This window comes from Aethina tumida, chromosome 3, assembly GCF_024364675.1.
Source record: "Aethina tumida isolate Nest 87 chromosome 3, icAetTumi1.1, whole genome shotgun sequence".
NCBI lineage: Eukaryota > Metazoa > Arthropoda > Insecta > Coleoptera > Nitidulidae > Aethina > Aethina tumida.
The window spans coordinates 13,965,176-13,992,538 of NC_065437.1; the positions used below are offsets into that span (position 1 = coordinate 13,965,176).

The following is a 27,363-nucleotide window of genomic DNA, read 5'->3' on the forward strand; positions in this document are numbered from 1 at the left end:
GCACTACTTTTGTTTAAGTTTTTGTTTTTCTTTTAAGATAAATGAATATTGTGTTGGGTTATTTAATATCTTTGGTAAGTAAATATTCATTATTTTCCGTTTTCAATCGTTGTGACTATTGTTCGAGTTACTTTTGTCTGTTTTAATAATTAGCGACTGATACCTACATAACTTGAGTAAAATAAAATGTATATACCCAAGTCTTAATTAAACACTTTATAAGTGCGTCTTTTTAGTGATGTAAAATTGAAAGCCAATCATTTGAAAAACTAGATTTTCCCCTTTCCCAGATGTATTTCAGTGAAGACAATAATTAGACATATAATATTAGCAGGAAAAGCAATGAAGTGAAATTACATATTTGAACTTTGACTATTAAAATTGTCTTCAGGTAAAATAATAAAAAAGTACGTTATTTAATATACAACAATTAAAACAATGAAAATGAGATTAGACAAAAAATAATTCTCATTTGTTTTCGGATTTATTTTTTCAGTGTTTTTGTGTTAGAATGTTGATGATTTTTGTGTGGTTGGTACCCACTGGAAGCTTGGTTACCGCGGCATGTCGGTCAAATTTATACGCACTACTTTTGTTTAAGTTTTTGTTTTTCTTTTATGATAAATGAATATTGTGTTGGGTTATTTAATATCTTTGGTAAGTAAATATTCATTATTTTCCCTTTTCAATCGTTGTAACTGTTACTCGAGTTACTTTTGTCGATTTCAATAATTAGCGGCTGACACCTACATAACTTGAGTAAAATAGAATGTATATACCCAAGTCTAAATTAAACACTTTATAAGTGCATGTTTTAAGTGATGAAACAATTAAGGGAAACCATATGAAAAACTAGATTTCACTATTTCCCAGATATATTTTAGAGAAGGCAGTAATTGGACAAACAATACTGGTAGAACAGTGAAATATTTTTGCTTATAAAAAAATTGCTATTTAGGATAAATATTCGTTATTTAGTAACTTTTGACAGACATTTTGGTCAGAGTTTTCGATAATTAACGGTTGATCCTACATAATTTGTGTAAAGTAAATATTTATTTAAGTATTTATTTTATAAAAGGAAGTCAATGGTTTAAACAGGCAATACCAAGGAATACATTAGGTCTAAATATTTTATATGTACATCTTTTAGGTGATGAAGAAGTGAAAGCAAATCATTTGAATAAGTATATTTTCCCATTTCTCAGATGTATTCCAGCGAAGACAGTAATTAGATAAAACAATACTAATAGGAAAAGTAGTAAAGTAAAATTACATATTTACTACAGATTAAAAATATTAAAATATTTTATTATTAAAACTGTTTTCTGATAAAAAAATAACTTTGATCCCCTTTCCCAGATGTATTTCAGTGAAGACAATAATTAGACATATAATATCAGCAGGAAAAGCAACGAAGTGAAATTACATATTGGAACTTTGACTATTAAAATTGTCTTCAGGTAAAATAATTAAAAAAGTACGTTATTTAATATACAATAATTAAAACAATGAAAATGAGATTAGATAAAACATATTTCTCATTTGTTTTCGCATTTATTTGTTCGGTGATTTTGTGTTAGTATGTTGGTGATTTTTGTGTGGTTGGTACCCACTGGAGGCTTGGTTACCGCGGCATGTCGGTCAAATTTATACGCAAAACTTTTGTTTAAGTTTTTGTTTTTCTTTTACTATAAATGAATATTGTGTTGGGTTATTTAATATCTTTGGTAAGTAAATATTTATTATTTTCCATTTTCAAACATTGTAAGTGTTATTCGAGTTACTTTTGTCAGTTTCAATAATTAGCGGCTGATACCTACATAACTTGAGTAAAATAAAATGTATATACCCAAGTCTTAATTAAACACTTTATAAGTGCGTCTTTAAGTGATGAAACAATTAATGGGAACCATTTGAAAAACTAGATTTTAATATTTCCCAGATATATTTTAGAGAAGGCAGTAATTAGACAAACAATACTGGTAGAACAGTGAAATATTTCTTTTATAAAAAAATTGCTATTAATTTAAAAAAAAAAATAAAAACAAAACAAATGAAACAATGAAAATTAAATTAGAAAACATTAAAAATTGAGTAATAAGTGCGTGTGAATGTTAAAAGTTAAGAAATAATTGTCAACAAGTAACAAGATGAGGTTAACACGAAAATATTGATAAGTTGTGCGTGTAACTTACAAACAAGGTTATAAATAATGTGATGTTAATTATATAATACATACCATATTCAAAAATTATTGATAAAGCTCAGAAAAATTTTCATTATAATCAAAGTAAATATCTATTTTCAAAAATTCTAGAATTCCTCTTAAAAATGATAAATATAAATACTTTTTTAGCTGTTTTTGAAACGTAGAGTTATCTAAAATTTTGAAATAAAATTTTACTGAAATTACTTATAGAGAATAATCAAACTGATATGAAAAAAAAAAATGCCGAATTGCATCAGTTTTATTTATTTTAAATTAGATCTCTCCCAAAATCATTTTGAGAATTTCTTTGATTTCTTTATATTGCTCTTACCTTCTGTTTTACTAAAATTGCTAAGAGAATGGAGATACTTTAAAAAAAATATTTTAAATTGTTATAGAAATTAAAAAAACAATAATAAAAGTAGAATAAACTGCTAAACATTTTATTGAAGAGCCAATAATAATGCAAATCATATAATATATATATCACATAAAGAAGAGAGAACATTTTGGCACATACAGCCAAAACACTTGAATTTAACAATTCGGAACCGTATCCCCGATCCATTTCAAATAGGGATCGTTCCCGTTTTCGATGGGCAAACTGATCACCTCGCAAACGGAATACGGATGATTTTCCTTGACGAACAGCGTCAGCTCATCGATTCTGCAGCTGCGCGTCTTGATCATCATCAGCGCCTCCGAATCCTCGTTGATCTTGCCTTCCCATTCGTAAACGGACGTGACTTTCGGTATGATGTTGACGCAGGCGGCCAGCTTTCTGCTGACCAGACCGTGGGCGATCTTCTTAGCCACCTCTTCGCTGGGGGTTGTCACGTAGGCGACCGAATGCGTGCCCGGTTGGTAAGAGCTGCGGTTTGTAGGGCACAGTTCACCTGACATGGTCGTCGACAGGGTTCTCCGGCTGAAACTGTTAAGACGGTTGGTTGGGGATGTTAAATGGATTACTGGACGGAATTGACCCACCCGAGAAGAAGTGTTGATATAAATATGCCCCTAGTCGTCAACATGGGGGCGAATTTGTTTTTATCGTTGGGTTAACTTACCGATGGGGATGTTTTAGTGAAAGGTTAGGTCAAATCAGAGGTTAATGTCAAAAACTGTTTCTGTCACGTTTGTTTTTGTTTTTGATGTGTAAGTAACATCACTTATGAGTAATGTCGGTTGCCTATCTTAAATCATGCGTTTCAAGATGTATCTCTAATCTTTGATCAACATTTAACGTAGAAGGAGAGTGGGGTCGACGTACGCCATCTGTCAATGTCTGTCATCTGAGAGAAACATGGAAATTGGTTATAGAATTTCCTTAAATTGACAGTAATATTGTAGAGTTTTTAGTGTTTTCGGTTGGTAAAAACAATTTCCCCAGACTTTTCGAACGGCTTAATGACAAATTGTTTTTTTAAAATTTATGTCATTTGTATGTATGTATGTATGTATGTACATTTTTGTATTTGTTGGTGTATATTATTTTATGAATAGTAATGTTGGTTATTTAATGCGTTATAGGGTCTACATTGTACAATTGATGGACTACGTTATGTATTCTACGGATTACGCTTTACGATCAAAGTAACAATTCCGTTAAACGTCCTTCCGTCCTGCAGAGACAACGTATACATTGTACGGATTACGATCAACACCAACAATTTTACACATATTCAAGTTTATGCATTGTTAGACTCGTGATCTTCAAAAACTTTGTGTGAAACACTTTTATGTGTGTTAATTAAGTGATGCTTCCTTTAATAGTTAAATCAATCAGAATCGAATATTTATATACATTTTAATGTTCGTCCCTTACAACCCTTAAAGTATTATACATCCAATTGTTTAAATGCATTGAAAATATTTAAGTTACTGTTAAATTACATTAAAAAATATAAAGAAAAAACAATTAGATGTTTATAGCAGCCAAGTTAAATACAACTCTTATACTAAGTTATAATTTACCAAAATCTAAACAACTATAAACAGACCTAAACACCTTTTGTAATTGTTTTAACTAAAGAAGGAATATTTAAGATAAGTATTTAACAACGCAAATTTTGAAGAGTATTTAATTCAATTTCCAAACAATATACTATAGTCTTGTAAAATTGTGGGCTTTCACGTAAACGGCTTACGTTTTATGCAACGATACCGACGCGTTTTATGTTAAACATATGTCTGCAATTTGCGGTTTACAAGATATATTAAGTTTCAACGAATTGCTACGTTAACCATGGTATGACTTACGTTCTACGCTATACGTTTTTGCGTTACGTTTGACGTCATACGTATCTTTGCTAATGCGTTATACGGTCCACGTTATACGATTGACGGACTACGTTATGCGTTATACGGATTACATTTTACGATCAAAGTGGCAATTTAACTCGCAAAATTTTATAACTAAAGAATGAACATTCATGCTAATTGCGTTATACATTCTACGTTACGTCTTACAGGGACTACGTATACATTGTACGGATTACGTGTTACGATCAACGCCAACAATTTTACACATATTAAAAGTTTACACATTGATAGATTCGCGAAATTCAAAAAACTTTTGGTGAAACTCATTTATGTGTGTTTATCAAAATGATTCTTCCTTTAATAGTTAAAACAATAAGAAACAAATATTTATATACATTTTAATGTTCGTCTCTTTACAACATTCAAAGTATTACACATCCAATTGTTTAAATGCATTGAAAATATTTAAGTTACTATTAAATTACATTAAAAAATATATAGAAAAAACAATAAGATGTTTATAGCAGCCAAGTTAAATACAACACTTATACTAAGTTATAATTTACCAAAATCTAAACAACTATAAACAGACCTAAACACCTTTTGTAATTGTTTTAACTAAAGAAGGAATATTTAAGATAAGTATTTAACAACGCAAATTTTGAAGAGTATTTAATTCAATTTCCAAACAATATACTATAGTCTTGTAAAATTGTGGGCTTTCACGTAAACGGCTTACGTTTTATGCAACGACACCGATGCGTTTTATGTTAAACGTATGTCTGCAATTTGCGGTTTACAAGATATATTAAATTTCAACGAATTGCTACGTTAACCATGGTATGACTTACGTTCTACGCTATACGTTTTTGCGTTACGTTTGACGTCATACGTATCTTTGCTAATGCGTTACGTTACGATTGACGGACTACGTTATGCGTTATACGGATTACATTTTACGATCAAAGTAGCAATTTAACTCGCAAAATTTTAAAACCAAAGAATGAACATTTATGCTAATTGCGTTATACGTTCTACGTTACGTCTTACAGGGACTACGTATACATTGTACGGATTACGTGTTACGATCAACACCAACAATTTTACACATATTCAAGTTTATGCATTGTTAGACTCGTGATCTTCAAAAAACTTTGTGTGAAACACTTTTATGTGTGTTAATTAAGTGATGCTTCCTTTAATAGTTAAATCAATCAGAATCGAATATTTATATACATTTTAATGTTCGTCTCTTACAACCCTTAAAGTATTATACATCCAATTGTTTAAATGCATTGAAAATATTTAAGTTACTGTTAAATTACATTAAAAAATATAAAGAAAAAACAATTAGATGTTTATAGCAGCCAAGTTAAATACAACTCTTATACTAAGTTATAATTTACCAAAATCTAAACAACTATAAACAGACCTAAACACCTTTTGTAATTGTTTTAACTAAAGAAGGAATATTTAAGATAAGTATTTAACAACGCAAATTTTGAAGAGTATTTAATTCAATCTCCAAACAATATACTATAGTCTTGTAAAATTGTGGGCTTTCACGTAAACGACTTACGTTTTATGCAACGATACCGACGCGTTTTATGTTAAACATATGTCTGCAATTTGCGGTTTACAAGATATATTAAGTTTCAACGAATTGCTACGTTAACCATGGTATGACTTACGTTCTACGCTATACGTTTTTGCGTTACGTTTGACGTCATACGTATCTTTGCTAATGCGTTATACGGTGCACGTTATACGATTGACGGACTACGTTATGCGTTATACGGATTACATTTTACGATCAAAGTAGCAATTTAACTCGCAAAATTTTAAAACCAAAGAATGAACATTCATGCTAATTGCGTTGTACGTTGTACGTTACGTCTTACAGGGACTACGTATACATTGTACGGATTACGTGTTACGATCAACGCCAACAATTTTACCCATATTAAAAGTTTACACATTGATAGACCCGCGATCTTCAAAAATCTTTTGTGAAACGCTTTTATATATGTTTATTAAATGATGCTTCCTTTAATAGTTAAAACAATAAGAATCGAATATTTATATACATTTTAATGTTCGTCTCTTACAACCCTCAAAGTATTATACATCCAATTGTTTAAATGAATTGAAAATATTTAAGAAAAAACAATAAGATGTTTATAGCAGCCAAGTTAAATACAGCTCTTATACTAAGTTATAATTTACCAAAATCTAAACAACTGTAAACAGACCTAAACACCTTTTGTAAATGTTTTAATTAAAGAAGGAATATTTAAGATAAGGATTTAACAACGCAAATTTTGAAGAGTATATAATTCAATTTCCAAACAATATACTATAGTCTTGCAAAATTGTGGGCTTTCACGTAAACGGCTTACGTTTTATGCAACGATACCGACGCGTTTTATGTTAAACATATGTCTGCAATTTGCGGTTTACAAGATATATTAAGTTCAACGAATTGCTACGTTAACCATGGTATGACTTACGTTCTACGCTATACGTTTTTGCGTTACGTTTGACGTTATACGTATCTTTGCTAATGCGTTATACGGTCCACGTTATACGATTGACGGACTACGTTATGCGTTATACGGATTACATTTTACGATCAAAGTAGCAATTTAACTCGCAAAATTTTAGAACCAAAGAATGAACATTCATGCTAATTGCGTTATACGTTCTACGATACGTCTTACAGGGACTACGTATACATTGTACGGATTACGTGTTACGATCAACACCAACAATTTTACACATATTCAAGTTTATGCATTGTTAGACTCGTGATCTTCAAAAAATTTTGTGTGAAACACTTTTATGTGTGTTTATTAAGTGATGCTTCCTTTAATAGTTAAATCAATCAGAATCGAATATTTATATACATTTTAATGTTCGTCTCTTACAACCCTCAAAGTATTATACATCCAATTGTTTAAATGCATTGAAAATATTTAAGTTACTGTTAAATTACATTAAAAAATATAAAGAAAAAACAATTAGATGTTTATAGCAGCCAAGTTAAATACAGTTCTTATACTAAGTCATAATTTACCAAAATCTAAACAACTATAAACAGATCTAAACACCTTTTGTAAATGTTTTAACTAAAGAAGGAATATTTAAGATAAGTATTTAACAACGCAAATTTTGAAGAGTATTTAATTCAATTTCCAAACAATATACTATAGTCTTGTAAAATTGTGGGCTTTCACGTAAACGGCTTACGTTTTATGCAACGATACCGATGCGTTTTATGTTAAACGTATGTCTGTAATTTGCGGTTTACAAGATATATTAAATTTCAACGAATTGCTACGTTAACCATGGTATGACTTACGCTATGCGTTTTTGCGTTACGTTTGACGTCATACATATCTTTGCTAATGCGTTATACGGTCCACGTTATACGATTGACGGACTACGTTATGCGTTATACGGATTACATTTTACGATCAAAGTGGCAATTTAACTCGCAAAATTTTATAACTAAAGAATGAACATTCATGCTAATTGCGTTATACATTCTACGTTACGTCTTACAGGGACTACGTATACATTGTACGGATTACGTGTTACGATCAACGCCAACAATTTTACACATATTAAAAGTTTACACATTGATAGACTCGCGAACTTCAAAAAACTTTTAGTGAAACACTTTTATGTGTGTTTATTAAATGATGCTTCCTTTAATAGTTAAAACAATAAGAATCAAATATTTATATACATCTCAATTTTCGTCTTTTACAACCCTTATTACTTATCCAAGTAGAGATGATTTATTCTGAAATATTGTCATTTAAAGCATGCATTTATTTTATAAACTATTCATGCAAAGATTTATCTATGTATTTATTTTCAATCGATTGATCCTCCACTTAATCCAAGTAGAGTTAATTTATCTTGGAATATTGTCATTTAAAGCATACATTGATACTCCACTTAATCCAAGTAGAGTTGATTTATTCTGAAATATTGTAATTTAAAGTATGCATTTATTCTTATAAACTATTCATGCAAAGTTTTATCCATGCATTTATTTCCAATCGATTGATCCTCCACTTAATCCAAGTAGAGTTAATTTATCTTGAAATATTGTCATTTAAAGCATACATTGATACTCCACTTAATCCAAGTAGAGTTGACTTATTCTGAAATATTGTCATTTAAAGCATGCATTTATTCTTATAAACTATTCATGCAAAGTTTTATCCATGCATTTATTTCCAATCGATAGATCCTCCACTTAATCCAAGTAGAGTCGATTTATCTTGAAATATTGTCATTTAAAGCATGTATTGATACTCCACTTAATCCAAGTAGAGTTGATTTATTCTGAAATATTGTCATTCAAATCATGCATTTATTCTTATAAACTAATCATGCAAAGTTTTATCCACGCATTTATTCTTAATTGATAGAAACTCCACTTAATCCAAGTAGAGTTGATTTATCTTGAAATATTGTCATTTAAAGCATACATTGATACTCCACTTAATCCAAGTGGAGTTGATTTATTTTGAAATATTGTCATTTAAAGCACGCATTGATACTCCACTTAATCCAAGTAAAGTTGACTTATTCTGAAATATTGTCATTTAAAGCATGCATTTATTCTTATAAACTATTCATGCAAGGTGTTATCCGTACAAATTACATCGCACAATACGATGACTCCAAAGGAAACCCGAGACCGCTTGATCAGCAGAATAAAGTTTATATATTAACATTTTTTCCGTTGTAAATTCACTCTATGTCTTGCCATTGTTAAATAAAGTCTTTTTAAAAAGTCAATCGTGTTTTTCGAAAATAAAAGTGGCGCAGTCAATATCGTGGACTTTAAATATTATTTTGAACCCGAAAATCTGGTTTCGCGAGTGAACCCACCGTGGACTTTCACGTAACAAAACGGTGCTTTTCAAAGCTTTGCAACACAAGAACTTACGAGGTCTTCGAGTAGTGAACATTCGGTTGGAATTGACTTTCACTCAGTGAAGCTCCTGAAAAACTACGACGACTCCACAGCGGCTGGGAAATTCAGTCGAAGGAAAGTCGGCAGAACCTCAGGCTTAATGTGGCGACTTTTATACTGGTAAGTCATAGATGTCAGTTAGTGGTAGCGATTCGGAATCGGAAACTACATCCGACTATAATTTTAAAATTCGATTACCTAAAAACCACGAGGCACGAAAACTTGCTTTCAAAAACTTAGGCATCGATAAAATTGGCTCTACTAGAGTTAATACAAAAAACGATTCGCTTTCTGAAGAAACTATTAAACAAATAAGCAAATTAACGCTTAATTCAGAATTAAATAATTCTAACACACAATTAAATATGTCAGACTTTAAAATTGAATATTTCCAAATTGTTCCTGAGTTTACTGGCAATCAGTCACTTCTTAGTGAATTTATTCAAACTAGTGAACAATTAATTAATCAATTTTATGACAAAGTTAATGTTAATTCGTTTCAAAATACATTTCTTTTAGGATGTATTCGAAACAAGGTCAAAGGCACCGCCGCGGATGCAATAGCATCATATAACATTACAACGTGGGCTGATTTGAAAACAGCACTTCTTGCCACGTACGCTGATAAACGCGACTTACATACATTAATAATGGAATTATGCAACCTTAGACAAGGAAACTTAAAACCTCTTGAATATTTTAATAAAATTCAGACTAATTTGAATTTACAAATTAGTTACATTCACAGTCATTCGGAGAGTGCTATAGAGAAAGAAATCTTGATAACCCATTCTCAGAAACTTGCTCTAAGAGTGTTCCTGAAACATCTGAATGGTCACTTGGGCGACTATCTATCAACTCGCAACACTGAATCGCTAAACTCCTCATTACACATTCTTACGAATGACTTCAGTATTAATGATAGAACACCTGCTAACATAAAACAACAAAATTTCCCAAAACAAAATCCTTTGCCGTCGTATACAAAAATACTCAAAATAAATCTAATGTATTTAGACCTAATCCGAATTTCCAGCAAATGTACTACACCAATGAGTGTTGTACAGTCAACCAGATTCACAAAAAATAATAACTCTCATAAAAACTTCCGACAAAAAAATCGAAATCCTTCTGAAGAGCTACAGAATATAAATACTTCTGAAGATCAAAGTAATGAGAAGGAGACGGATACCGAAATCCTAGAAACTGACCTATCTGAAGAATTCCATAAATCGAACGAACAGTCTACCGATGAACAGAATTTTTTAGAGTTCGAAGCCTTGGAACCAGTCACTTATTATTACTAAACACGGAATTTTCAAAACCTTTATTACCCTACATATCTATACCAGTGGGAAATCTAAACTTAAAATGCTTAATCGATACTGGATCTACTAAATCTTTCATCAACCCTGAGATTGCGAAAAATTACTTTTCTGAACACATAAAGAACGACCCATACACAATCTCAACGGCTCATGGCACCAGTCATGAACACTTCAGCATGACTATGACCGTGCCAGAAATTTTTAAAACCAAAAATAAATCCTTTCACCTTTTTAAATTTCATAAAATTTTTGATTGCCTACTAGGGTTAGATAATCTCATATTGCTTAACGCAAAGATCAACATACCTGTCAGGAAATTAGAACTACCTAATACAAAAATTAACATTAAATTGGAAGGTCTCGAACAATCTAAAACTCATACCATTCTCGAACCCAGATCAGTTAATGTGGTTAAAGTACGTGTAAAAAATGTTAAAGACGGTATTGCAATTTTAAACCCATCAAAAAATTCACAATGTGGAGATCCCTGAAAGTTTAATTAATATCAAAAATAGTGAAGCGTTTACAACAGCTTTAAACGCTTCGGAAGACACTATTTCCGTCAATCTATCTGATCCAATCGAAGTTATCCCAAATTCGGAATTTGATATTAACCCTCCCGATTTTGAACAAAATCGAAATAATTTCAACTTAAAGAAATTTGAGTTCGATTTAAATAAAGTCAGATTAAATCACATGAATAAAGAGGAAAAAAAACCGAACTTATAAAACTCTTAATATCATACTCAGACATATTCCACTTTGACTCTAACAAATTAACTTTTAGCAATACAGTAAAACATAGAATAAAATTAAAAAATGAAACCCCTATCTATACAAAAACCTACAGATATCCCCAGATTCATAGACGTAGTACAAAGCCAAGTTAGGAATATGCTAGAACAAGGTATTATCAAACCATCTGAATCTCCATGGTCATCCCCTATTTGGGTTGTACCTAAAAAGAAAGATGCGTCAGGAAAAATAAAATGGCGTATTGTTGTAGACTACCGCAAACTTAACGAACAAACTATCGATAATAAATATCCTCTTCCCAATATTACCGATATTTTAAACAAACTAGGCAAAAGTCAATATTTTACAACACTAGATCTTGCCTCTGGGTTCCACCAAATCGAAGTCGACCCCAGAGATACAGAAAAAACCGCTTTTACAGTGGAAAATGGCCATTATGAATTCGTAAGAATGCCATTCGGTCTTAAAAACCCACCTTCCACCTTTCAGTCAGTCATGGGCAACATTTTAAGAGGAATACAGAACGAAATATGTTTCGTATACTTAGATGATATCATAATATATTCTACTTCCCTTCAGGAACATAACTTTAAAATTCAATTAGATAAAAGTGAATTTTTACGTAAAGAAGTAAACTATTTAGGTCATGTAGTAACTACGAAAGGAATTAAATCAAACCCCGATAAAATCATTGCAATAACCGAATATCCAATTCCAAAAACTACCAAACAATTAAAAGGATTTTTAGGATTACTCGGATATTACCGAAAATTCATAAAAAATTTTGCCAAAATAACTAAACCCCTCACAAACTGTTTGAAACAAGGTAATGACATAAACGTTAAAGATCAAAATTATATTAATTGTATAAACTTTTGTAAGAAGCTATTGACCAATGATCCAATACTTCAATATGCGAACTTTGAAGAATTTTAACTACCGATGCTTCAAATTATGCAATATATTATATATATTGTCCTAAGTCAAGGAAAAATCGGATCCGACTTACCTATCGCATACGCATCCAGAACACTAAATGAACACGAAATAAATTACAGCACCATCGAAAAAGAGTTGTATATAAAATATTTTCGGCCGTATTTATATGGACGAAAGTATACTATAGTAACAGACCATAAACCTTTACAATGGTTATTTTCATTGAAAGAACCAAATTCAAAATAAGTGCGATGGCGTTTACGCCTAGAAGAATTCGATTATGTAATCGTTTATAAGAAGGGCAAATTAAATTCCAATGCAGACGCACTTTCTCGACCACCTAATTTAAACATTCTTGAGATAAATTCAGAATCGAACCCCATTTTTCAATACATGCAAGAGTTTAATGAAAATCTCACTGGAAGTTCTACAGAACCCCAAACTGATGACAACGTTTCTTTAATCGTTCAAGTACCTCCTGATAACGAACAGCAAATGGAGGAAGACAATGACACAATCCACGCAAACATCGAAAATCCTATTTGCGAAGTGCCAATTTCCGAAGAACCCCTTAAGGTGGGATCAAATCAAATCCATTTTATGTCCGTCAAAACAAGACCAAAATTAGCTACTATTATGCGACTATTCGATAACACAAAACAAAAAATTACAGTTCAAATTTCAAAAACTAATTATAGCGATTTTAATAAATTCATTAAAGAATATGTTGCTCCAAAAATTAATTATTATTGCTACTTTTACAACGATACTTTGTATGAACAATTCTGTTCAATCCTAGCACAGAACTTTAACAAAAATCTCAAATTCAGAAAGTGTAACAACATCCTAACTGATATAGAAACAATCGATGACCAACAAAATTTGTTGAAAAATTATCACGAAGGAAAATGCAACCATCGCGGTATCACTGAAACTATTCTAAAACTTTCATCACGTTATTATTGGCCCAATTTGCAAAAGTCTGTCAAAAATTACATAAATAATTGTGAAACTTGCAAGCTTGTTAAATACGATAGAAAACCATTGAAATTAAAAAATTTAATATTACCCTCACACCTACGAAACCATTTGAAATTGTGCACATAGATGTTCTCAAATACGAACACCATAAATTTCTTACAATAATTGATGCATTTAGTAAATACGCACAAGTATATTACTTGGAAACATCTCAAGCAATAGAGATAATAGAAAAACTATTAAGTTTCTTTTCACATCATTCAACACCCACCATGATAGTATCAGATAACGGCCCTGAATTCGACAACGGACTTATCTCTGAATTCCTTGTTTTACATAAGATAAAAATACATTTTTTGCAGTCCACATCATCCCGCAAGTAATGGCTTAATAGAGAGATTTCATTCCACCTTTCTGGATCATCTGAATTTTCTGATGATTCTCTAAAGGTTAAAGCTCTTCTAGGAACCATAGCATACAATAGTTCAGTTCATAGTACAACCAAGTTAACACCATTCGAAACCTAAATTACGATATGCAAGAACCTTTAGATATTAATTTAGAAACCACTATTCTCAACAATTTTGTTCAAAACCATAAAGAAAAATTGGTCGCTCTATACGAAATCGAAAACGAACGACTTTTAATGAATAAAACTAATATTATTAATAAATTAAACGAGACTCGCGAAGATCCACCCGAAATCCCCGAAACGGTCTTTGTAAAAAGCAATTTTAGATCTAAACAAAGAAATAAATATAAAAAGGAAAAGGTCTTAGAAATCGACGAAAAAAGGAAAACATTTAAACCAGAAATTCCTAAAAACAAAACGGGTAGGAAATTTAACAAACTACATTTAGAAAATGTAAAGAGACCAACTAAAGATGAAACATTTCCGATTGCAGGTCCGTCATCGTCCAATGGACAACCATAATGGCAGAAACAGATATAAGTGATAACCCCGGTATACTCTCAATAAATTTAGGAACAGCCAAGTTGCAAAACTTTTCTCACACTTTTCTACATTATTATGATACTTCTATAATCATAGCAAATTACAAAAAATTAGTGAATTATTATGAAGAAACAGAAATGTTAATCAATAATAGTACTAGATAAAAAATACACTCGAAAACTACACTAAAGTTTTAAGTTATCTTATAAATCTTATAGACGAAAAAATAATCCTATTTAAAAACTCAGATAGAACTAAAAGAGGCCTAGTAAACGGACTAGGAACTATAATAAAACAAATTACTGGAAATATGGATGCAGAAGATAACCGAAGAATAACACATATTGTCGATCGCATAAAACAAAACCAAGAAAATATAGTACACCAAATTAATAACCAATTTTCAGTCAACATTGAAATCATTCGTAAGTTCAACCGGACTGTTGAAGACATTCAACATAATGAAAAGTCTATTGTAAAAAATATATATTTGATACAAAAATTATTAAATGGTTCCCAGGAACATATAGATGTTTTATGAGCAGGAAATACACTAAATTAGCTTATTCAGTTATTTAACATTGTTTTGAATATATTTCAGGATATCGAGAATTCTTTATCTTTTTGTAATCTCAATTCTATTCACCCAAGCATAATTTCGAAAGTTGAACTTATTAAAGAACTCAACAGAATCGCATCGTATTACCCTAATAAACTACCCTTTTTATCGTTGAGTCAAAATATTCATAACTATCAATTAATTATTAAACCAAAATGTTTGATTCACAAAACAGAAATATTATATTTTCTTACTCACCTCTTTTTAGTACTACCCCATATCAGCTTTATTTCTTTGTGCCTTAAAATCAGATACCGATTTAATACCCCTTTCTAGCATCTGTGATTACATTGATAACCAGTATTTGTGCCGTAATCATTTTACGAGTAATATAAATACCACCTGTCAATCCGAAATTTTGAAAAGTAATAATTTTGGTAATTGCCCATATACCCAGTTAAAGAAGCAAGAAACTCTGGAGTTTATTCCTGAAATAAACCAGTACCTGGGAGTTTTTCCTAACACCGTACTGTTTAATCTACATTGCTTAGAAAAATTGTCGCGAAGAAAAATACAAGGAACATTGCTTTTTAAAAAATCAGAACAGTTGCGACTTATTTATTAATGAACAACCATTAATATTCAACGACACCTATCTGGGAAAACCTTTGTTATTGGAACCCACTAACCTACAACCACTCATCACAGAGAAGGACAAACTTCCCCAAATTAACTTAAAACAACTAGAATTCACAAAATTCTCAAACAACATACAACAAATAGAACCAGAAAGTATTCAAACGCTCGACATTTACCATTTATCCGGAACCACCTTTTTATACGTTTTGCTACTAGGTGTAGGAGTTTTCATCATAATAAAATATTTCAAAAGAAGATCAACCGATCCAGAGGAGACCAGCAACAACGTCCATTCACTCCAATTCAACGCGCCAAAATTTAACCTTCACCGGAGTTGAAGGACTACGATGGGAGGAATTACATCGCACAATACGATGACTCCAAAGGAAACCCGAGACCACTTGATCAGCAGAATAAAGTTTATATACTAACATTTTTTCCCTTGTAAATACACTCTATGTCTTGCCATTGTTAAATAAAGTCTTTTTAAAAAGTCAATCGTGTTTTTCGAAAATAAAAGTTACATAAATTTTTAATTGATAGAAACTCCACTTAATCCAAGTAGATTTGATTTATTCTGAAATATTGTCATTTAAAGCATGCATTTATTCTTATAAACTATTCATGCAAAGTAATATCCACGCATTTATTCTTAATTGATAGAAACTCCACTTAATCCAAGTAGAGTTGATTTATTCTGAAATATTGTCATTTAAAGCATGCATTTATTTTTATAAACTATTCATGCAAAGATTTATCCATGCATTTATTTCCAATCGATTGATCCTCCACTTAATCCAAGTAGAGTTGATTTATCTTGAAATATTGTCATTTAAAGCATGCATTGATACTCCACTTAATCCAAGTAGAGTTGATTTATTCTGAAATATTGTCATTTAAAGCATGCATTTATTCTTATAAACTATTCATGCAATGTTTTATCCATACATAAATTTTTAATTGATAGAAACTCCACTTAATCCAAGTAGAGTTGATTTAATCTGAAATATTGTCATTTAAAGCATGCATTTATTCTTATAAACTATTCATGCAAAGTTTTATTCAGGCATTTATTCTTAATTGATAGAAACTCCACTTAATCCAAGTAGAGTTGATTTATTCTGAAATATTGTCATTTAAAGCATGCATTTATTTTTATAAACTATTCATTTATCCATGCATTTATTTCCAATCGATTGATCCTCCACTTAATCCAAGTAGAGTTGATTTATCTTGAAATATTGTCATTTAAAGCATGCATTGATACTCCACTTAATCCAAGTAGAGTTGATTTATTCTGAAATATTGTCATTTAAAGCATGCATTTATTCTTATAAACTATTCATGCAATGTTTTATCCATACATAAATTTTTAATTGATAGAAACTCCACTTAATCCAAGTAGAGTTGATTTAATCTGAAATATTGTCATTTAAAGCATGCATTTATTCTTATAAACTATTCATGCAAAGTTTTATTCACGCATTTATTCTTAATTGATAGAAACTCCACTTAATCCAAGTAGAGTTGATTTATTCTGAAATATTGTCATTTAAAGCATGCATTTATTTTTATAAACTATTCATTTATCCATGCATTTATTTCCAATCGATTGATCCTCCACTTAATCCAAGTAGAGTTGATTTATCTTGAAATATTGTCATTTAAAGCATGCATTGATACTCCACTTAATCCAAGTAGAGTTGATTTATTCTGAAATATTGTCATTTAAAGCATGCATTTATTCTTATAAACTATTCATGCAAGGTTTTATCCATACATAAATTTTTAATTGATAGAAACTCCACTTAATCCAAGTAGAGTTGATTTATTCTGAAATATTGTCATTTAAAGCATACATTTATTCTTATAAACTATCCATGCAACTGCACTATCGAATTAACTTGGAGGGTATGGTAACGCGGACCACCACCCCATCTCCCCAATCCGGTCGATACATAGGTCGATAACAGACTGACTGGTGTGATTTTTTTTTTTTTTTTGTTTTGGGACGAGAGAATGGAAAATCTTGCTAGACGCCTCCTGAAACTGGGTCGGCGGAGGCAAGTGTCCGATTCACACGGACTAAAAACCACTCTCCGGGCACCGATCCGAAGATCATAACCATGCGGAATGAGCGAACCGAAGTCGCGGTGAACAAAGGGGGGTATACTTCGGTACTGTTAGCGGACTGACCGCTAATTTGGGGAAGATGTCGCAATGGACGCTTAGAAATCGGGATCGATAGCCAAAAGGCATGGCCTTTTGTACCTATCGGTTCCTCGGGGGAGTATGTCGCGCAGACTGGAGATCTCCGGGTTGGGGTGTTCGGGAAGCGAATTCCGGAGATTTACGGCGTATCTATGTCTGATTTCCGTAAAGGTTGGAATATTATATTCGAGGCGGACTTGTGCGTTTCGAATATAGTAAGGAATGCCCAGGGCAGATCTCACCAAGCGCATGTAAGTTCCTTGCAAGGAACGAACATGGCACGGCTTAATCGTGCCCCAGATCGGCAAAGCATATGTAAATATGCTGTGCACCACCGCGTTGAAGACGCGAAGTTTGGTGCTTTGGGAGACTTTCTTCGCATGAAAGAAAGGTTTGAGAGATACAAACGCTGCCAAGGCTTTTTCCCTGGACAGCTTCTTTTGGGGGAGGAACGACAGCTTTCTATCCAGGATTACTCCCAGATATTTAGCCGACGGACTCCATTCTATTTGATGGTCATAGATATGGAGTTTGGGGGGTTTTCTGAGACGATTCGAAAAGAAAACGGCCTCAGATTTCGCGGGGTTAATGTTCAATCTCCACTGAGTGTACCAGGAGAGAAGTTCAGGGAGAAAGTTCCTTATCTGCACCGCAGACGAACGAATCGTTTTGTTGGAACTGATGAGGGCAACGTCGTCAGCGTATAGTGCCTTTACGACGCTAGGGCGGGTGGGCATGTCACAACAATATAGATTGAATAAGACGGGAGAGAGACGGGAACCCTGCGGGACGCCAGCCGTGATGGGTTTGGGGGTGGAGAGTTCCTTACCGATCCGCGTTCGAAACGAACGACCGGACAGGAAAGAACGGATCGTACCTACCAGATATGGAGGAAATTCCATGTCAGTAAGTTTATGGATCAGGCCATCGTGCCAGACACGGTCGAAGGCTTGTTGGACGTCAAGGAGGAGCATGGATACATGTTTACCTTGGTTGCGAAAGCCGGCGATGGTCTCGGTCACCCGCAGAAGCTGGTGACCGGTGCCGTGTGCAAGCCTGAATCCGAACTGATCGTTCGGGATCAGGTTGCGTGCAGCCACATGATCGTCGATCCGAGAGCGTATGACGCTCTCGGCGACTTTGCTCAGGGTGGAGAGGAGACTGATGGGTCGGTAGCTGGAAGTAAGGTTGGCAGGTTTGCCAGCCTTGGGGATGGAGATCACGGTGGCTTGTTTCCAAGCCGCCGGGAAGTGTTGGAGGCGGAGGATGGCGTTGACTATGTTAGTCAACATCGTGATGTGGAGGGGTGGGAGGAGTTTCAGGGCATGATTCGGTATCGAATCAGGTCCTGGACTCTTGCGGTTTTTTAGGAGACGAACGAAATCGGAGATTTCGTTCGGGGAAGTGTGACGGATGTTCGGATTGGGTACGGGATGGACCATGGCATCGATGGCCTCGGAGATGTCGCGGTGTTTCCCCACGAATTGGGGGTCACTGGGATTGGGGGAGCACTGGGCTTCCAGAGACTCAGCGAATGCTTCAGCTTTGTCGGCGTCAAGGGTGAGTTGGGTTCCGTTATGTGAAATGGGAGGGTATCTCGTGCGGGCACCACGAATGGACTTCACGACTTTCCACACTCGTCTAGGGTTAGGCCTCGGCTACGAAATCGTGAAACGAAGCGCTTCTGATTTCACGCAGCCGAGCTTGAAGCTGGCGGTTTAAGGCGTTATATTCCGCTTTAAGTTCTGGGTCCCTGGAACGCTGCCATCGTTTACGAAAACGATTTTTCCTTTTGACAAGGATCACAGCGTCCAGTGGAAGTCTGGACCGGGCACGGCGGGCGGGTACGAGTGTGGTCGCGCGGTCGATTGCTGCAATGATGTCGCCGGCAAGTTTGGAAACTTCTGCATCAATGTCAGCGGGGGTGTTCAGAACGTTGCATCGAACGTCTGACTTCTCCAGAAGAAACTGGTAGTGAAGCCAGTTTGTTTTCTTCCGGAGGGGGTCGGATTGGTCAAAATCGGACCGGGTTTCCATCATGACCGGATTGTGGTCAGAGGAGAGGGCAGCATGGTTGACGATGTCAACCGTGAAGGGGATGTTTTTGCATAGAAAGACAGTTAGGATGTCTGGTGTTAGATCCTCACTGTCCGGAAAATGGTTGGGAGTTTCGGTTGTTTCGATGACGAAACCGTGAGCAAGGGCAGATCTGAGAAGCGATCGCCCGTTGGTGTTGGTGGAGGAACAGTTCCACGCTGTGTGTTTGGAGTTGAGATCACCTGCCACTATCGTCGGAAAATCGGACTGAAACAGGGAGGGCAAGTTAAGTTCGGAAACACTCTTACTTGGGGGAACGTATGCCGAAATAATTCGGACACGACCGTATTCTGAGCCAAGATCGATACCTATCGACTCGCCCAGAAAAGTAGAAGTATCGATTCTATTGTGCCGAATAGAATCTCGGATTAGAATGGCGACTCCACCGCCCGCCTGAACGACACGGTCGTTCCGGAGGACTTGGAAGTTGGGGATGTAGAAGTTGGTGTTGGGTCTCAGGAAGGTTTCCTGGATGCACGCAACATCTACATCGTGATACTGTATGAACCCGATCAGTTCAAGAGAGTGTTTTTTAACGCTTCTAGCGTTCCAAGAGAGAATCTTTAGTGACTTGGACATTACGAGTCACTTGGGCGGTGGGGGGGGGGCGGCAAACGGCTGAAGTGCCGTTGCCAGTTGCGCCAGTAGTGGCTGAACGACCAGCACGAAGTGCTGGATCGAATCAAGGGACACATTGTTGGGGGTGAGTGGAGACTGGTGTGACTCACGAGGGCGTCTTATATAGCGGGTAATGTCGGCTAATGTCGGCTAATGTCGGCGACACATCCCTTGCATCTGATTGGTCGACGCCGAGTGTTTGTTAAGTCATGCGTATCGAGAACGTTTTCAACCGAACTGAAAATTTTCCTGTACAATATTTGAATTATAAACAAATATCACCTATTGTTTTATAATAAATAATTGTGTATATGGTATTATAATCATTATAATTAATATTAAATACTGTTAAAGTTAATTTAATTTTATAATTGATAATTTATAAGCAATAAATGCATATCAATTGAAAGTAAATAATAATAAACAAAGAAAATACAACAATCCGCCAATTTAAGGAACATTTTCTAGCGCATGCGTTGGTAGAAAGATTTTTAATTCATTGCTAGTCATTAGGTTATTTGAGAGCGGTATTTTGATTTTTATTATTACCATTATTATTTGGTAAACATAATCTTAATTTATTTGTCTATATAGACAATCGTATTGTATTTATTTAATAATGTACTTTTATTCTTTTTTAACTTATTTCCAATTTATTGATAAATATTATTTATTTATTTATTTATTTATATGGAGAAATAAATATAAAAATCACAATGTGTTTTATAAGCATTTTAAATTGGATAAGTGAGCAACATCCACTGGAATAGATTTGTTTCTTTTAATTGTGTTGTTTTTTATTATAAAATATATCTCTTTGTTAATGTTATATTAATGTGTTATTTTTATATATTTATTTTTTATAAAAATTATTCCTCTTTATAAATTTGCCAAATTAATTAATATTTTCTAAATTTATTTAATAACGAAATTTTAATTAGATATAGATAGATATCAAAGAAATATTCAAATATTATATAGGAAAATTTTCAATTCGGTTGAGAAAGTTCTCGATACGCATGATTTAACATAACCTCTACGTCGACCAATCAGAAGCAAGATATGAGTCGCCGCCATTAGCCGCCATTACACGCCGCGTGAGTATCAATCAATTAAAAATAAATGCACGAATAGTTTATAAGAATAAATGCATGCTTTAAATGTCAAAATTTCAGAATAAATGAACTCTACTTGGATTAAGTGGAGTAACCATTAATTAAAATTTATGTATGGATAAAACCTTGCATGAATAGTTTATAAGAATAAATGCATGCTTTAAATGACAATATTTCAGAATAAATCAACTCTACTTGGATTAAGTGGAGTTTCTATCACTTAAAAATAAATGCATGGATAAAACATTGCATGAATAGTTTATAAGAATAAATGCATGCTTTAAATGACAATATTTCAGAATAAATCAACTCTACTTGGATTAAGTGGAATATCAATGAATGCTTTAAATGACTATATTTCAGAATAAATCAACTCTACTTGGATTAAGTGGAGTATCAATGCATGCTTTAAATGACAATATTTCAAGATAAATCAACTCTACTTGGATTAAGTGGAGGATCAATCGATTGGAAATAAATGCATGGATAAATCTTTGCATGAATAGTTTATAAAAATAAATGCATGCTTTAAATGACAATATATCAGAATAAATCAACTCTACTTGGATTAAGTGGAGTTTCTTCTATCAATTAGAAATAAGTGCATGGATAAAACTTTGCATGTATAGTTTATAAGAATCAATGCATGATTTAAATGACAATATTTCAGAATAAATCAACTATACTTGGATTAAGTGGAGTTTCTATCACTTAAAAATAAATGCATGGATAAAACATTGCATGAATAGTTTATAAGAATAAATGCATGCTTTAAATGACAATATTTCAGAATAAATCAACTCCACTTGGATTAAGTGGAGTTTCTATCACTTAAAAATAAATGCCTGGATAAAATATTGCATGAATAGTTTATAAGAATAAAGAAATAAGTGCCTGCTTTAAATGACAATATTTCAGAATAAATCAACTCTACTTGGATTAAGTGGAGTTTCTTCTATCAATTAGAAATAAGTGCAAGGATAAAACTTTGCAAGAATAGTTTAATAGAATGAATGCATGATTTAAATGACAATATTTCAGAATAAATCAACTCTACTTGGATTAAGTGGAATTTCTATCACTTAAAAATAAATACATGGATAAAACATTACATGAATAGTTTATAAGAATAAATGCATGCTTTAAATGACAATATTTCAGAATAAATCAACTCCACTTGGATTAAGTGGTGTTTCTATCACTTAAAAATAAATGCCTGGATAAAACATTGCATGAATAGTTTATAAGAATAAGTGCATGCTTTAAATGACAATATTTCAGAATAAATCAACTCTACTTGGATTAAGTGGAGTTTCTATCAATTAAGAATAAATGCGTGGATAAAACTTTGCATGAATAGTTTATAAGAATAAATGCATGCTTTAAATGACATTATTTCAGAATAAATCAACTCTACTTGGATTAAGTGGAGTTTCTATCACTTAAAAATAAATGCCTGGATAAAACAGTGAATGAATAGTTTATAAGAATAAGTGCATGCTTTAAATGACAATATTTCAGAATAAATCAACTCTACTTGGATTAAGTGGAGTTTATATCAATTAAGAATAAATGCGTGGATAAAACTTTGCATGGATAGTTTGTAAGAATAAATGCATGCATTAAATGACAATATTTCAGGATAAATCAACTCTACTTGGATTAAGTGGAGTATCAATCAATTAAAAATAAATCCATGGATAAAATTTTGCATGGATAGTTTATAAGAATAAATGCATGCTTTAAGTGACAATATTTCAGAATAAATCAACTCTACTTGGATTAAGTGGAGTATCAATCAATTAAGAATAAATGTATGGATAAAACTTTGCATGGATAGTTTCTAAGAATAAATGCATGCTGGAATTGATAAAATCATGGCAATAAATCAACATTACTTGGATTAAGTAGAGTGAGTATACCTCATTTAAGTATAAATGTATGCATAAAACTTAGCATGGAAAAGTATAGTATAGATTAGTAGATTAGAATAAATGCATGGTATCATCAATATTTGAGTTTTTAAATAGTTCTTTATCTGGTTAAAACAAAAAAGATTTTTTGTTAATTTCTTTGTTGTTCGTCGAGACATGCTCACATTTGAACTTTGATGATCCAACCAACCATTGGAAAAACGATAAGGCAACGGGGAAAGGACATTAAAGGTAATAAATCATAATTTTAATTATCAATGAAACAATTATATTCATTGAAAGTTTTTTATTAATTTCAGGTAGGTGCTGAACGAGACTAGTTAACCTGACAATTGACAACGCAAAATAAGTTTTTGAACATATTGATTTTAATTCAAAATCTTCTTGCATCATCATCTTTTGATTTATATATTTAAATATATTTTTGAAAAATGTAAGAAAGATATCTTTTATGATTTTCAGCAATGGTTTATTTTTATTTTGTTTGTCCAATCTAATCAGACATTCTTTTCAGCTCAAATAAATTAATGATACAGTTGTGTTAAATGTTTATTGGGTATGATTTTCATGAATATTGTATTGTGCATTCATTTATATATCTTTTAAATAAAACTAATAAGGCCCAAATTTAGTTTGTTTTATTTTCATAACATTGAACAAAATTTGCTTTTTGTTCGTCAATTATTGACCAACAAATTCCCTTTTTGTTCGTTATATTGACCAACAAATTCCCTTCTGTTCGTCATATTATTGACCAACAAATTCCTTTTTGTTCATTTTTGAATTATTTTTTTATTTGCAGGAATTAATAATAATTAATAATTTTAATTTATTTACAAATAAGTAACAAATTTAGAATTTAGTAAATTGTAATTTAGTGTAGGGCTGCATTTACTCAGCGAGGATTAGTATCTTTGAATTGAATAGCTTTCGCCGTAAATGCAGCGACAAGCTCGCCTACAAATCACTAACATTGTACTTCTGCTGCAAAGATACAATTTAGAATTATGTCCTATCTGATGACGCACGAAATGAAGAAACAAGCGGGAGTAGAATATATTTTCTATATTCCTTGATTTAACATAAAGACGAATTTAATTTTGGGTATTTTACAATATTATATATTTAAAACCTTTCAATTTCAATCTGTTAATAATGTTCAAATTTATAATCTCATTTAGATTATGCTCGAAATTGTTAATAATAATGCAAACGTTCAATTTAATGTTATAATAATGTTACTTTTTGTTAATTATTATTAAATATGTAAATAAATTTGTAAATTCTCTTAGTTTACATTAAAATTGCTGTATTTTGATGGTTTATAATGTTCTGAATTAGGATAAAAATGATTATTTATTTAAAATTTGTCGATTAGTACTTTAGATTTTTTGGTTATTATCATTAAACAGGTAAAATGGTCTAATAATATTAAAGCAATTAATATAAAATAACAATTTGATCAACTTTTTGACTTTTATTGGTCGAAATTGATTTGATAAGAATTTTATATATCTTAATGATTGTCTCTTACAACACCCAAAGTATTATACATTTAATTGGATATTGTTTAAATTTATTGAAAATATTTAACATACTATTAAATTACATTAAAAACATATAGATAAAACAATATTATAATTATAGCAAGGTAAATACAGTTCCTATACTAAGTTACAATCTACTTAAACCTAAACAACTTTTTATAAATGTATTAACTAAAGAAGAAATATTTAAGATAAGTATTTAAGAACACAAATTTCGAAGAGTATTTATTTTAATTTCAAAACAATATACTATTAAATTACGTTAAAAATTATTGACACTACAGTGGTGTCAGTCGTGGGTAGACATACTCTAGATGCGACCCAGAACTTGCGCCTCTTGTTAGTATCAGCGAGAATACAAATAAAAAATCTTCTCTAAATGTTTTAACTAAAGAAAGAACATTTAACAACGCAAATTTTAATGAGCAACAAACTCAATTTCCGAAACTGCAAAACTACTTATCCTTTAAGATGACTAATAACAAGATGGAGAATCCAGCTCAATATTAAAGTGCACATTTTGGAATCGCGACTCTACTTATACAAGTAAAGTATCAACAATTTTCAGTGGACCTCTTCAATGTCAGGTTTGACACACTGCTGTCGCAAAGCTGCCTAGTAGAGCTTAATAGTTCTATGACCAAGACTCCGGATCAGAACCCAATTGCATAGGTGACTGGAAATCGTTTTCTTTTTACTTATCCAAGCAAAGTATTAACTATTTTTAATAATTTATATTCAAAAAACTTTTATTTAATTAAGTTATTTTAAAAAATGTCCTTTTAATAGTTAAAACATTGAGGGTCGATTACTTATTTATATCCCTAACGGCTTTGGTATGTTCTGTAAGATTAGAAAAAAATGTTATTTCAATAAATCAATCAGTAAATATTAATTTATTCTATATTTATTTATATCCCTAACGGCTTTGACCTACAGATTGAATTTAGGGTAACAAAACCTGTAATATGTAGAAAAACTTACTTTGCGATGCCAGTTAGTTGATTAATTAGTCTTGTTCAAAACTCACCTAAAATCATTCACAAATAATCAATTAAAATCACTATTTATTTGAAAATTAATATTATTATATATTTCCATTAATGTCATATATCAGTTCTTTTATTGTTTCCAAACGATACCGATGATTCATCATCATAATTTAGATGCGTCCGTAGACTTCACGAAAACTTTTTGTCCATCTTTCTCCAGTATCCAGTCCAGTCGTTTTCTCTTTGCTTATGTAAGTGAAGCATTACATATTTTTAATAATTTTTTATAAATTTTATTTTAATGGTTAAAGCATTGAGAGTTCTTTGCTTGTTGTATTCATAACGGCTTTGGTACGTCCTATAATAATAAAAAAGGATCATAAACAAGATACCCATAAAAACTATACATTTTTATATGATTTAAAATGCGTATATAAAAAAAGTAATTGAAACAAGTAACAAATGTCTCAATAAGAGAAGAGAACCTGTGTTTTTTAAAAGCAAAAAGCACGATATTTTAATTTAGCTTATTACGAGCATCAGTTTCCAACTTCGGTTATACAAACAATACTCAATCAGGTTCAATTTATTTTTTTATTTAAAAAAAATAACTAGAGTATTTAATTATTTATCAATCAAATAAATTCAATGTAAAGTGCATTGAGGTAAATTTGTACAGGTGACAAGTCCGCATTAACCCCTTATTTATTCGTAGTGACTGAATCCGAGGAAAAAGAGGACAAGAAAGTGAATCCAGAGGAAAATACACACATTCATGTGAAAATGAAAAACGTTTTTCCGATGGACTATTAACCTTGGATGTGGATTTGGATTGTCAAGAAAATAAATAATGTAGCTTGTTCAACAATTTATCAAAGAAAATGACTTGCAAACTCCCTCTAAAGATGGAGTACCTGGAGAAGACTGGTTTTTCGATTAAAAGAATCGATTTTATATTAAGAAAGAATTGTTTTTAAATTATTAAAATCTTTGTTTTAAAAATCTAAATAATTATTTTTCCTAAAGACAAACTTCAATTAGATTTTCTTCATTATCGAACCTAAATTGTTCGTGATTATTATATCCGTGATAATTATTAAGCTCTACCAGGCAGATCAGAAGGGGTGCTCTGAAAATAGTTGATATTCTCCGTGGATAAGTAAAATGGCGAGTCGAAAATCTGCGGATCAGTATTAAATTAGAACTCCAATCTTCTTATAAG

At 32.1% G+C, this 27,363-nt stretch overlaps 1 protein-coding gene and 1 long non-coding RNA gene across 3 annotated transcripts; one reads left to right on the forward strand and one right to left on the reverse strand.

Moving 5' to 3' along the window:
- Positions 1–605: 605 nt before the first annotated feature.
- Positions 606–27,172, forward strand: LOC126265048 (uncharacterized). The gene is made up of 2 exons (XR_007547601.1): positions 606–657; positions 26,857–27,172. It is a non-coding gene; the product is annotated as an uncharacterized LOC126265048 (long non-coding RNA).
- On the reverse strand, positions 2,640–3,374 carry LOC109606394 (protein CutA homolog). 2 transcript variants are annotated; one of them, XM_020022954.2, is made up of 2 exons: positions 3,280–3,374; positions 2,640–3,143 (listed from the first exon to the last, which is right to left on the reverse strand). In XM_020022954.2, the coding sequence occupies exon 2, from the start codon at positions 3,113–3,115 to the stop codon at positions 2,750–2,752; it is 366 nt and encodes a 121-aa protein (XP_019878513.1). In that variant the 5' UTR covers positions 3,116–3,143; positions 3,280–3,374; the 3' UTR covers positions 2,640–2,749. The 2 variants fall into 2 exon arrangements, with proteins under 2 accessions (XP_019878513.1, XP_019878512.1); XM_020022953.2 differs by having other exon boundaries at positions 3,200–3,340.
- Positions 27,173–27,363: the final 191 nt, after the last annotated feature.

Bases quoted from the DNA above. Each gene is read 5' to 3' on its own strand.
- LOC109606394 (XM_020022953.2), bottom strand. From the start codon at position 3,243: ATGTTGACGACTAGGGGCATATTTATATCAACACTTCTTCTCGG. The intron at 3,144-3,199 runs GTGGGTCAATTC...CCGTCTTAACAG, and splicing joins ATATCAACACTTCTTCTCGG to TTTCAGCCGGAGAACCCTGT.